This window comes from Chlorocebus sabaeus, chromosome 12 (assembly GCF_047675955.1).
Source record: "Chlorocebus sabaeus isolate Y175 chromosome 12, mChlSab1.0.hap1, whole genome shotgun sequence".
Classification (NCBI taxonomy): Eukaryota; Metazoa; Chordata; class Mammalia; order Primates; family Cercopithecidae; genus Chlorocebus; species Chlorocebus sabaeus.
Window position 1 is genome coordinate 32,471,939 of NC_132915.1, and position 14,361 is coordinate 32,486,299.

Below are 14,361 nucleotides of genomic sequence, written 5' to 3' on the forward strand. Positions count from 1 at the left end.
TCCAAGTTTCAATTGATTTTAGCTTCCCCTTTTCAGCTATGGAATTGTATCTCATTAATAAAATAGCCTAAAATTGTTTAACCATGTTTCTTCATTTAAGTTAATGGAATTTGGGATTCATGGAGCTTAAATAAAAGTGGTTAAAGGAATTTGAATTATTAATATTTACCCTGGAGAAGGAAAAAATGAAAATAATTCCAATAGACTTCAATTACATTAAGTTTTAATACAGGATTGTAAAGTTATTACAAGACTTTGCCCAGTTATGCTTTGCCCCACATTCCTTTGTCCTACACAGCATTTAACATACTACAGATGCTTAATAGGCACAAATATCAAGGGCAAATGGAATTTAACTATAAAAGAAAATGACTTATATTCCACTTCGACTAAGTTTTCAAAAGACAGATGTTACATCACAATCTAACTGCACACAATGCTTAGGAAGACTATAGCCTAAAAGCAAGATTGTCTGCTTCCTTAGGAAGATGGAGACAGCTGTTAGTATTGCAAATGGAAGTTCCTAATGAAAGGAGAGATTATATTTTTAATAAGGAATCAAAATCATGATGCTTCATAATTAACATATGATTATACTTAATGATACTGAGTGGGAAACACTAATTAGAGATAAACTATATTATGTGGGAGATGAAAAATGCATCAAGATCAACTTTCAGGGGAAAAAAGGAGGTAAGTTGGTAAATTCTGGAGAAACCACGCAGGTCAGTACTTAGGAAAAGATTTTATAATACACAGTAGAAATAAAGAAAAATGAAGAAAATATATTAAAACTTGGAAATGAGTGTTTTCATTCTAACCACAAAAGTAAGGGTAGCAAGGTGAACAGTGGATTGAAAGATGGACAAAGATTGAGCAAAGACACACTATGTGCATCCATTCTTGGCTGCTTGGCTACAGGACCTCTGCAAGCCAGAAGCGTATGTTATGCCTCCTGGGAAAAGGTCGAGGGATAAAGTTTAGGATGGGTTTGTGCCATAAAGAATGACATCAAGAAGGTAATATGGAATACAGCTCATGTACAAGAGGGCTAATGTGGGCCTGTAAGTATGAGAGAGCTTCCAGGTAGTGCTAACTTTTACTTTTCCTGCTTTAAGTAATGAATCATGTCGTGGTATTTCTGGCAATGGATTAGAACTTAGAAAAAATCCCTAGAAATCAGAAATAATGGACTGAGAAAGCCTAGATCCTCATTTTCATGGTACCCTAACTAAGGAAAATATCCTATCCCTACCCTCACCTCAGAATTTTGTGTCTTCCCAAAGAAGGAGGGAGTTTAACAGGAAGTCAAGAACAATTACATTAAAAATAGGCTAAACAAATACCGGTATCAAGTGATTCTTCTCAGAAACAGTGGTTGTAGATTATATATCACTGGTTTTGAAATCTAAGTGCATATCAGTATCTAGGTAGTTTCTTAAAAAATTCAGGTGCCTAGGCTCACCCTAGACCCACCCCCAAAATATTTGAGAGTGGAGCTTAGGAACTGGTTATTCTAACAAGTCTCTGAGGTATTTCTTAAGTAGGTTGTACAGCCCTAGTCCATAGGAGGCTGTTGGTCCCAAATAGATTCCTTCAGCCCAATGTTGTAGAAATACATCAAATAATATTTTTTAAAAAAACCACATCATTTTAAATAAAATAAGTCATCAATTTTTAATTTTTCTCAAAAAACTGTATTTGGAATGTACAGTAAATATATTTGAATGAATAAATGTTTAAGGTACCATGCTTGATTTTATCATATCATCAACTGATTTTGTATATGTATCAAATCAATTTAACAAATATTTATTGAGCATATACTGTATTATGGGTAGGCCACTATAGGCACATGGTTTTTAAAATTCTGGGTATAAAAATAATTTTTCCAAGATGTCTTTTACATTCTATTGGCTCACATAATAATTCTACATTATGTTAACCTTGGTTGAATTTCAACTGACATTTTAGCATTGAAACATGACATGTAGATTTTCTGACTCTCTATACTCTTCATAAAATAATCACCATAAACTTTATCAAATCTACCATATGTGGAGAATAAATTAAAAAAAAAACAGGTGAGCTTTCTGTTGGAAAAAAAAAAAAAGCCAAACAAAAAACCCTTTCTGTTGAATCCTTTAAAAATACTGAATTTTTAAATATTTAAGAGTATTTTCCTCCCTTTACTTCCATTTACTTTACAAATTAATTGTTTTTAGATTCGGTTTTCCCAGAGTAAATTCTTAGTACTCTTGCATTGTGTGTGCTCTGAGAAAGACCTGTGCTTTATCAAATAATGAAACAGCTCCTGGTTTCAAAATTAGTAAGAGGCAAATGATAATTTTAACAGCTTGGAACTCTATGGGCAATCAGTGCTAAAGCTGTTAATGATTAAGAAATAAAAGAAACTCTAATGCTTTAATAGCTGACTGTATGCATAAAACCTGTCATTAACACAGAAAAATTAGAAAATAATTAGGAATCTTCCTCCATGGGGTTAGTCATAGCTGCCATTTAGGACTTGGAGAGTTGTAACTCTATTGTAAAAGTAACATTCTCTCAATCCCACACACATGGATACTAAAACAGTCCAATGGAAGGCAAGAATGGTACATATTTACCATTACATTCAACTAACAACACCAGGTGGAAGGATTTTCAACAGATTAAATGAAACATTTGGAAAATCCTTTCAAAATGGCTGAAAAACGCACATGCAAAACACAAAATATAAACTGTACAGGCAAAAGGAGTCATCATTATGTTTTGTAATTCCAGAAATTACATAATCATTTTATTTGCATGAATAAATTGAAATACTGAGCTCAGAACAAGGGCAGGAGGCTAGAATTTTCTACTGGAATACTGTAATCTTCTTTGGAAAAAAAAACTGTCCCAGAAAGTCTTTAGATGACTTCATGTCTGAAATGAACCAAGTGATATAAACACTAATGGATCAGAAGAAAATAGTAAATATGAAGAGTTCCATTCTTTTAGAATAGTAACTAACTTTGATGTCACACTGAATATATTCATAATACATCCAAATGACTTTTAACATCAACCCTGCTGGTTAATATAGGTATTCCATCTCTTCAATTCTTATTGGTGGCTCTCTATTTGTCTCTTCATTAGCTTTACATCTATAATTGGGCAAGAAGAGGTAGAAACAATTAAATTGAAATGGGCTATATGTTAATTGCAGCAGGTAAAGGAGGCGGTTGAAGCTGCTGGCGAAAATCAGAGTTGTGGGACATTCATTCAACAAATATTTAGAGAGCACTGACAATGTGCTTAGAGCTCTCCCAGGTGCTGAGGATGCTGTGCTGAAAGAGAAAGACATGATTCCCTGATCTCATGAATTTCTTCATTGAGTCCTCTAAGCATAGGTGGTTAATGGTTAGCTATATAGAACTGATATATTCTTGCTACAAGTATGCATGACACTTCTTTCATCTCTTACCCTTTCCCACCTTCTTTATTTAGAGAATGACAATCTGGCTCCATCTGATGCCAAGAGATAAACAATAACAACAACAAAAAAGGCATCTGAGGCTCTATCTAGGAAAGAATAAATTAGTGAGTTTCTTGAATACAGGAAAATTAAGTGGTCCTCAGTTTCCTTATTAGTAAGTCACAATATAATTGCCAAATGAGATCTTGCGTGTAATGTGTTTACTGAAAAACATTTTAAATGTTCAATAAATACTACTTAGGAGCATAAGTGGTGACTGTTATTATTAACAAACTACATAAATTACTATAGTTCGGTAGTTATTGAATTGTGATTATTTATGTTTCTCCTCTCTTCAATGGAAAAGATGATTATTACATCAGGGACAAGAGTAGTGGCATGGTGAACATTAAATATCTTAATGCCAACATTCCTTAGTTGTATCCAAAAGCCAATTACACAGGCACCTGATTATTTTCTCACTAAAGACTCCTGCCTCCCTCAGCTGCTTCAGAGCAATTTACCAGCACTAGATGTTTAACTCTGTAATGACCCCAGGGCATTAATGTCTAGGAAAGGAATGATAAACTATTAACATTAATCAAAGTTAGAAACCACTAGCCTAGAGGTATAGAGAAATAGAAGCCCAATTTGACCAATTGCCAGGCTTCATTCTCCTTCAAAACACTAAATATTCCATAAGAAAGATATTTTTCTCCAGTACTCATCATATAATAGTGATCCCAATAATAATTATCTAACACTTGAACACTTCCAGTTATTAAACAAAATTTCAGATACTTTAATTCCACTTGAACTTCAAGACAATCTGTGAGATAGTCTATTATGAATTTCTATTTTGTAGATGAAGAACCTGAGGCTCAGTGAGGTTAACTCATACACTCTGTAGAAGTGCCCATGTAGTCTGTACTCAATTCCCCATTTTCCAATTCTAAATATAGGGTTCGTTTAACTAGTCTTTGAACCCTATATTAAGAAAGGCCATCTAATGATAAAAGTTCTTAAATTTCCTCTCACTTCTAAAAGAACGTGCATGCTTTTACATCTATCTACAGCCAAAACAAAAGTAGCCTTGCTGTACCATCTTTCTAAATGACCTCTCTTCTCTCTTCTTAGTGACATTCTTACTTCACATCCTGTGAAAGAAAGGTTTATTCTTTCACAGAATCCAATTGCTGTGAAGAGACCATGAAAAGAGGCAGGAGGTGGTACATTTCCTCAATTATTTGAAACATACTCATTAAAATGTGATTTCTCCCTTTATTTCATATGCAAAAATTTTATTACATGTGTGTTTCTGTTTGGGTTATCTTACCTCTTTGAGGGTGGAATTCTCATGAGAATAAAGACAAGCGTTCTTATCCTGGTTGCTATATGACTGTGGATAAGTTATTTAACCTTTATGGACTTCGGTTTTCTCATTAAGAGGGTAAGTTGGCCTAGGTGATCTCTTCCTTCCATCTCTAACATTCTATGATTCTGTGTTATGCCTTTTAGATGTGATTGACAGATTATTATGCAAGTAACAATGATAAGAACTTGTTGAAGAAATGACAAATGACATTTAATACTTTGAGAACGGCTACTGGGATCAAACACAGCCAAGCACATTATCAAAAGTATTTGGCTTTCACTACTGGAATTTGGAAAAATATCTAAAATATATGTGTCAATACTCTCTATGTACTTCTTTTCATTATTAAAAATAAACTGCAGCAAACATTGTACTTGGTTTGGAGAGCTGGAAATTACTGATCTCCTTTTTGCTCTAAATAATCTAACTTACTTATTATCTAAATTAGGGTAAACAAATTAGTCCATGAGTGAATTTCATCAAAAACTGAAGATCACCTCATTTCAGTGCAAAAAAATTATTTTCATATGAAGTATTTTCAATAGAAGTTTTTTTTACAAAAACTGTTACACATTCTCCTGCCTCCTTAACCACGGTATTTTACCTCTCCTTGATTACCCATAATGCCATCAATACGCAAAGCAGTTGTTACATTGTGTTAGGCTAGATTTTAGTCATTAGAGTGATATTTGAAGTATCTACTGGAGTGCCTAAGTCCATTTGCCCCTCCACGGAGTGTCCACAAACTGTTGTACTGAATAACTTTAAAGTAAACAGAAGAGTCTGTCTACTTGTATTTCTTCTTGCCAGCTGTCATGGTTCATGATTGTCTGTGAACCAAGTGGGTTCTAATCTCCTTTATTTTAGGTAAAATGGCTTGAGAATGGCTTCATCTTTTCAACTAAGTGAAACTGCAGGCTCTGTGACATCTGCTTTCCAATCAGAAGTTGTTTACATTTATTTTCAGACTCATGGCTATGTTCCATACAGTTGTATTGCTGGGAACTGGATTTATAGATAAATGGAGATCTCCTCTACCACCCTATCAAACCTTCAAGTGATACCTTACATAAAGGAGCTCAAGAAATTGTGAGCTATATAAAAACAATAATCACTATTATCCCTACAGTAACAATAATTCCAAATTCACAAGAAAAATGTACAAATTGAGTTCCAAAAGTTGAATTCAATTAACAAAATAATCACTGCATAGACTTGCATTTCTTCACTATAACATATAAAACATAAATCTACATTATGAAAGATAAGCACACATGGATACATTTAATAAACCTTCAAGTATTCAAATAATGTGAATATTTTGAAATATCTTCTATTTTATACGTTAAACCTTTCACATGTCATTTGTATTTTTGAAAGAGACTGGCAGTCTCTTTACATAATTTTTACTGTATTCAGCAGAATCATTTGAATTTTGAAATCATCATTAAAAAACTTTTTAAGCCATAAAATATCTTTTAAGAAGTTCTTTTCCCATTTTTTTCAACAAATATTCTTAAATTAGCCTAGGTACACACCCATGAAAAGAAACTCCTTCTTTCCTGTCTAAATATTTCTGCACAACAGGGTAATTGGTTTCAGTTAAGTGTTGTCAGTGGACAGATTCCTTCAGAGAGACCACAGAAGACTCCTACTGCCCTATAAGAGAGGCCCATGCAATTGGCAACACTAACACTTCAATCAATTAGCAAGATACCATTTTAAAAGCAACTGTCTATAATCCCAAACTTGTATCATTAAAAAAACCCAACAAATTAAAGGAAGTTTCAGTACTTTTATGGCTCTTTCACATTTTTGTTTCACAAGAAATAACAATCAAACTCAATTTATTAATACTACTGAGATTTTTATATCATTTCTCAAACGTCTCCATATTTTATCTGTTTCCAAACTCAAGTACCACTATCCTGAGAAGGTAGGGGTTTTTATGGCTTGCTAATCTTTATATAATCTGTTTCATGAGGAGACCACAGAAAGTCCTATGCTTTACTTATGTAAGTCAGGTTTTTTATAAAGAATGTCCCTTGAAGGCTTCTGTTTCTATGAAAGCTTGCTAGAATTCCTTATAGTTAAATCACAGGAGATTCCTTGCAGTAAAATAATGGGCTTCAATTCCTAGGTATAATTTATTAAGTTTTCATTCACACTTAAGTTTGAGTATATGTTATTTCTGAAGCAAACTTTCTTTTTCTTGATTTCACCATCATCTCCACTGTGTAGTGCTGCTATGCATGAGTGCAGAATTCACACCAGAAAGTAAAGGCTATAAGTGCTGCCATTAACAGATGCAAAAAGCAATCATAAACCAAAACAGTAACAATTTATTGCAACTCACACAAATTCTATGTGGTACTATCCAACTTTATGAGGTACTAGTCTATAATTTATTTTACTATTTTTTTCAGAGACCTTATTTTTCACTGGCTATACATCAAAAAATAAGAATCAGTAATTAAAAAATAAGATTGAGAATCTGTAATAAAAAAAATCTAAAACCTTTAAGATACCTTTTATATAATAACCAATCTTGAACTGAGTCTTCAGTCTGGTAAACTTACACTGGAAATTATGACTGTGTTAAAAAACCACTTAACAAGTATCCTTACCTCCAGTCTCTTTCCATTAAATATGTCTTGCCCAAAATCAAAAAGTCATCTCTCTAGAAAAAATCAAAGTTTCATTGTTTTGCTTCAAAGCCTTACATAGCTTCAAAGCTATGTTCTGCACAAAGAACAAAACTTATTAGCTTTACATACAAGCAAATCCCTTAATATATGATCCAAACTACTTTTAAGATCTCATCTCCCACTAAACTACTCAATTAACTCCTTGATTCTCCTTCTGTAATACCAACCTCACTAAATATATCATGGACCATTTACCACAGACATCATGGACTTCACCCCAGGTGAATTTTCCTTCTGCTTTAATATTTCTCTTTTTATGACTTCTCTAAGTTCCTACTCAAATAGCACTTTCTCTAGAAACTTCCCAATCTCCCTTTCTCCCAGAGTTTCCTGAAAACTCCTCTGTATTGTGATAGTTCCTTGATCAAAGTTTTATTGCAGCACTTCCCAGACTGCCTTCCATTTTTTTCCCATTCTCCATGTGCCTCCCCTTCTAATTTTTCAACTCTTCAAACATAAGAACTGTGTCTTATCTCTGCATGCAGGGTTTAACACACAGTAGAGACTCAATCAGTATTGGCTGACTAAATAGTATACAATTACTGTGTGATACATTCTTTTCTCTGACATTATCTTAGAGTTAATGCTTCTGAGTGAACTAGCATGGATGGGGAGATGTGGCCAAGGCAACTAATCACTACAGATCATTACATTGGGACCTATGCAGAGGCCTCCTTTCTCCTACCTAATTCTGCATGCTCACTTGAAAAGACTACTACTTTCTTGGTTGAGCTATGCTGGTAAAGAGGAAAGGATTTTTTCATTTTATTTACTCTAAATTGTGACATAAGTCACATGGGACTAGAAGGCCCTTTTGGCTATGCAACTTCATTATGGGCTTGTGCAAATCATTTAACCTCTCTGGGACTCATCTGAAAAAAATAGAGACTATTAATGCTTTGATTGTCATAAGGTTTTAAGGCCAGACTAGACTAACATATTTTTCAATTCTAAGATCTATGATTCTATTCATCCATCCATCCATCTGTCCATACGTCCATCCATCCATCATCCATCCATCCATTCATGAATGCTTGAGATCTCTTACAACTCTAATATCAGCAGTTCTGTATCTATGAAAGTTGGATTCAAAGCACATGTAAGACATCCCAAACATTCTGCAAAAACTCATACTGTGTCAAAAAGAATGACTTGAGGGATGTGCAGAATAGCAAGTCAGAAGCTCATGAATACTGAAACCAATTTCTCCAGTTGGTATTTGCTTGGGTTTGCTCCTTATGTTTGTGTTTCATTTCCCTGTCTGAACAGTTTGGGATGTCACACTTAAAAGGGACCAAACAGGCTGACTGATAACTAATTTTTAAAAATTTGGAAAACAGGCGGGATCACTGAAATTCTAAATCATATTTAAGAACTATCCGTAGTGAAAGCATGCCAACAATAAGAACATTCTTTTATACTTAGGTATTTGTTCAGAAAAAAGGAGACCCGAACAACTAAGAAATACATAGCTTGGACATATCAATGATAACTTCAGAGTCTACCTTTGTTTCTGCTGCATGGGTTGTTGCCTCATAGCCATATACTGCATGTCTTCTTGCAGACGATTAAGAGGGGAATCTGGCTTCACACGAATCCCATAGTAGTGGTATTTGGAGTTTCCTCTTCATTAACGAACAAGAAACATTAGAAACAAAAGTCAGTCAAACTAATATTAATCACATGGGATGTCCATTAAACTTCACACTTGGAAAAATTTGGTAAAAACAGTATATTAATGTTATATATTATGATTAACCTGTTCTGAATACTTTTATGTTTTTATGGTGATAAAATTTGAAGAATCAAAATAAGAGTCTAAATCAATCAGCTAAAGGCCCTGCTAAAAATATTTGTTCATAAACTTTCACTTAAATATTAGTGAAACAGTCCATTTGTTCTATACAAATTACATTTCATTTTCAAATTTCTATTTTAAATTTAGTTAAGAAGGGTAAAGATAGGAAAAAAGTTTTTAGCCAGTAAAAATTAGTTAACAGGCCAACAAAAATCAGTCAGTGAATACGCATTCATTGTAAAGTATGTATACAGAACAAAGAAAAAAAATCTTAATTCTACTTTCCTGGATAAGTTCAACATTTTTCTCTTTACTTCAGTGATGATGAAGTAAGATAACTTAATTGTTTGTTACAAAATGTTGTGGTAAAGACTTACTTAATATTTTGAAACCTAAAAAGAAAGTAAGTCTTTAATCTACTGATTTTGAAACACATTTTATTAGTTTCTGTTTTTATGGATTTGTATCAGTTCTGCAGGCTAAATAGGATTTGTCACAACAGACATGGGGAAATTTCTCTATGAAAATGGCAAATTTCCACCTGGAATAAAAATGTCACAATTTCGCCATGTTCATGAGAAAGACCATGTTTGCTATTAGAAATGATAAAGTTTTGCTCTGAATGGAATTTGCAAATTCTTGCAAAATATCATCTTAAATATGTAAATTCTTGCAAAGAGAAAATAGTAGTTTTTCACAAGTCCATATATAGCAATACATCAGTGCTTTTTCCAATTTTTTCTTCCATTTACAAAAAGAAATGCAAGAAGAGTGTGGATTAAATATTTTTTATAAAAATAGGGCAGAATTGTACTTCCAAGATTTAAAAACATATATTAAATGAACCTTATACATATTTGAAGACTTTAAAATCATATTACATAAATTATACTGCTAGTTTAAAAAAATGCAGGGCATCCAAATATCTACATGCTTTCAGCACAATAAAGCAGATAAAGAAACTTAATGCCTGTAAAGAAAGGCCTTCCACTTGCAGAGATTAGATCTTGTCTTGAAAATCCACTGCAGAAAGGTGCAATAAGCCAAACCAAAAAATTCCATACACCCAATTTGTGGTGTTCTCCTGTACAAACTGGGGGACACTAAGGAGTGGAGGTAGGGCAGGAAGCAGGAGGCATTACTTACAAAACTACAGAGGAAAATGACATCTCTCTTGTGAGACCTCAAATAGATGGGGTGCCTTTCCTACAAATTAACATTTTAGTTGGGTTGGGAGGGAGAGGTTCTTTTTATTTCATTGGGAATGGCTGGGGGAGAGAAGTATATCCATGGTCTTCTTTACTCAAACTTAACTTGGAGATGGGATCTAACAAAAGGTACCTTTTTATTTGCCTTTGTTTAAAACAGTGATTTGATTTACTCTTTGTTTACTAAGGTCCAAAAACTTTAGAAAAGATCTGGTTATGGTTTGAGTGGTTTCACCAGATTATTTTATTGATGGATAATATTAATAATAGTTTTACATATAGTTCACTTTTTAAAAAAAGTATTTGATTTAGTTTGCCTCATGATTTACATTAATTTTCCATCTGTTCCTTGGATTAGGAGTAGAAAGTAAACGCAAAACAGTTTCTATGGTAGAAAGAATGTCTAGTACCTTACTCCTACAATTGCCAGTTTTTCTACATTAGAATTCTATCTTCGTAACACTTCATTTCTTTAAACTCCCTCCATAGTACTTATTTTCTCCTTATTTTTCTAGGCTTTGCTTCACAAACCTAATTGCAAACACTACATACAATTAAAAAAAAAAACAAAACTGGAGACATAATTCATAATTGTTACATAGTGGTGGGTGGGAGGAACCCAGAACATCAGAAAGTAAAAGCTGCAATATTGCAATATGTACTTACAGAGTATGGATTCTACCCATTCACAAAACCAAACAACCCCAATTTTGTCCCTTTCTATTTTAAAGACGTGTTTCAAGGTTTGAACGGAGCCTCAAAATAGGACCCATTGAAATCCCTTTCAGTAACAAAAGAAGCACAACAATACAGCCATTAGAATGTTGAATAAAGCCCAGAGTTTCAAAATATTGGCACGGTATGCATAACTACAGAGCCACCAGCTAGGAGATAGTAGGTTAGGTCCCCAAATAATGATTTTTGTGGTTTTGGAAAAAAAAAATACTATAGAAACAAAAAGCTTTTCTCAAGGGAATGAAAACTATTCCTTTAGTGTGAATAGACAATCATATTCTTCAGTTTAAAATATACTATCTTTTGAAGTATAGAAAGAAGGAAACATATTTATGAGAGAGCTAAACCTTCAGCAATCTAAAAGCTGTATAATCACTTAAAATGCAACCGGAAAGCAATAATTCATGCTTTGAATACATACAGGCCTTGTAAATCTCATAAAAATGAGACAGTGAAGAGGTTTAGGACATGCTATCCCAAACTATGGCACCATGGCATTTGAGGAAACAACAGACGCAGGCCACAGAAACTAGAAAAAATTCCTCTCACTCCTTTCTCCTCTGAAGCAGGCCATAAAACCTAGCTTACTTTCTCCTGAAAACAGGTAATGGGACCCTCATTCCAGAGGGGTCCTCCTATACCTTGCAGAAAAGAACGTTCTTACTTTTGAAGACACAGGGATGCAGAAAAATCTGAACAAACAGGTCTTGCTGGGCCAGATGCGGTGGCTCACGCCTATAATCCCACGATGTTGGGAGGCTGAGGCGGGTGGATCACCTGAGGTCAGAAGTTTGAGACCAGCCTGGCCAACATGGCGAAACCCCATCTCTACTGAAAACACAAATTATCTGGGCGTGGTGGGTGGATGGGGGGGCGCCTGTAACCGGGGTTACTCGGGGGGCTGAGGCAGGGAGAATCACTTGAACCTAGGGGGCAGAGGTTGCAATGAACTGAGATCAGGCCACTGCACTCCAGCCTGGGCTACAGAGAGAGACTTCTTCTCAAAAAATAAAACAAAAACAAAAACAAAACAAAACAGGCCTTGCTTAGTTTCCCCCAGATTAGAACCATTAGATCATACCTCTAGAACCATTAGATCATATTCCTTTCTGTCCAATCATGTTTCTCCAGAACTATTCACTTCATCAGACTGCATAAAATGCACACAGTTCTCTCTGTTTCTTTGGGCCTTCATTTCTGAAGGCACCCAGTCATCTAAAACTTATATTCAACAAATTTGTATGCTTTTCTCTTGTTAATCTTTTGCTATAGGGGTCCTAGCCATGAGTCTTGTGATGGTTTTCTTCCCATAATACTCACTCTTCTTTTTGGTATACATTTTTAATGAAGTCAATTACTAAGGCTGTGCTTATTTTATTAAGATTAAAAACTCTTCACTTTGGGAGGCCGAGGCAGGTGGATCACCAAAGAGATGGAGACCATCTGGGCTAATATGGTGAAACCCCATCTCTACTAAAAATACAATAATTAGCTGGACGTGGTGGCGCACACCTGTAGTCTCAGCTACTCGGGAGGCTGAGGCAGGAGAATCACTTGAACCTGCGAGGCGGACGTTGCAGTGAAGAGATTGTGCCACTGTACTCCAGCCTGGCAACAGAATGAGACTCCATCTCAAAAAAACCAACAAACAAAGAAAAAAAAAAACCAACAAAAAAAACCTCTTTGCTAAAATACTCTGAAGTTGTGCTTTATAGCTAATGAAGGGTAAATCACCTAATGTTGCATAGTATAGTATCTGTATTTTAACTTTTTATATGATTTCTATAAGATTTAGGAAATTAAAAACATCCATAGCCTTCTGTCCAGCTACTTAAAATAATTATCTTATGATAATTTATAGAAATATGGAAAGACAAAAATGAAGCTCCAGAGTTCTAAGTATTCTTTTCATGATGTTTCAGTTGGTGAAAACACTCTTATTTCCAAAGGAAGAAAAACCAGAGACGACTTCTTCACATTGTTTCAATTCAATTGAACTATACTATGCTTTTCCTTCCACACACATATGGTTTCACATTAAGAGTAGAAAAAATAGTAGGGGCTAATAAGAGGTAAAATACAACTATCTTATCACTGAAGAATTTAAACACTATATTGCAAGTTTACCAAATGATTTTTAATTGGTCTCCAGAAATCAAATGAAAAAACTCTGCTTTAGCTTCTTACTCTAACTGAACAATTATTTATAAAGACAAATGTAAGTTTTCAAGAGTTAAGAGATACATAGTTTTCCATTTACTATGTCACTTAATGCATCATCATTAGTAGGATTTCTTTCAATAAGAGAATATATTTTTTATGTGTGTGTGTATGTGTTTGTGTGTGTCTTAAAGCACCATATGCAAATCTTGCATTAACAGGTTGGTCTACTAATTTCTATGTAGTTTGAGAATCAGCTCTTCTCAAAGCTTTGCTCAGTTAATGTTTTAGACAACATATAATTCTGGCTTGGAAATAGTCACTGAATAACGTCCTTTCCTTTTCCTGGGGATGTTATAAACTGAGCTCATTCTACGTGTTTCCTTATATATTGTCCGTAATCAAGTATTTTTGTTTACACAATATACTGAATTGCTCTAGTTTGAAAAACAGAGATTAGTTTATGATCTTATTTTTCAATACTAACCTAGTGCCCAATCTCCTGGTTCGTAGCCCCATAAAAATTGATCTTATTAATTTTCCAAAAGAGGCAGCATTGACTGGGTCCAGTTTGTGTTCCTGACAGTGTCGAAGGTAGTGGTTGTATAGAGTGCTTCTGGGAAGGCTCACTCCTTCTGCTGTCTCGTAATTGTCCAACAGCCACTGGAGCTAGGGAAATAAGACACAGTAAACACAGACAAATCACATAATTTGCCAAAATTTCTACAAGACACTGCAAACGCAACATACAGAAATACTCAGAAGTTCTTCATCAAGTCTTATGATAGAGTAAACTACTGTAATTCAGAAGCTGGTAATCTACCTTTGACAATGCTCAGAAACACTGTAAATAGCTGAACATCACTAAGGATCTCAGACAATATCTATTTCTTCAAATATTCAAGCACACGTAGAGA

At 34.3% G+C, this 14,361-nt stretch overlaps 1 protein-coding gene across 4 annotated transcripts in view; it reads right to left on the reverse strand.

Annotated features, from left to right (window-relative positions):
• RFX3 (regulatory factor X3) overlaps positions 1 to 14,361 on the reverse strand; it is a 309,035-nt gene that overhangs the window by 65,732 nt on the left and 228,942 nt on the right. For all 4 annotated transcript variants that reach the window (XM_007969367.3, XM_073021548.1, XM_073021549.1 and 1 more), the window contains 2 exons: positions 13,932 to 14,113; positions 9,049 to 9,168 (listed from right to left, as the gene is read on the reverse strand). In XM_007969367.3, coding sequence (XP_007967558.1) covers positions 9,049 to 9,168; positions 13,932 to 14,113 — 302 coding nt within the window. The remainder of the gene's footprint in view (positions 1 to 9,048; positions 9,169 to 13,931; positions 14,114 to 14,361) is intronic.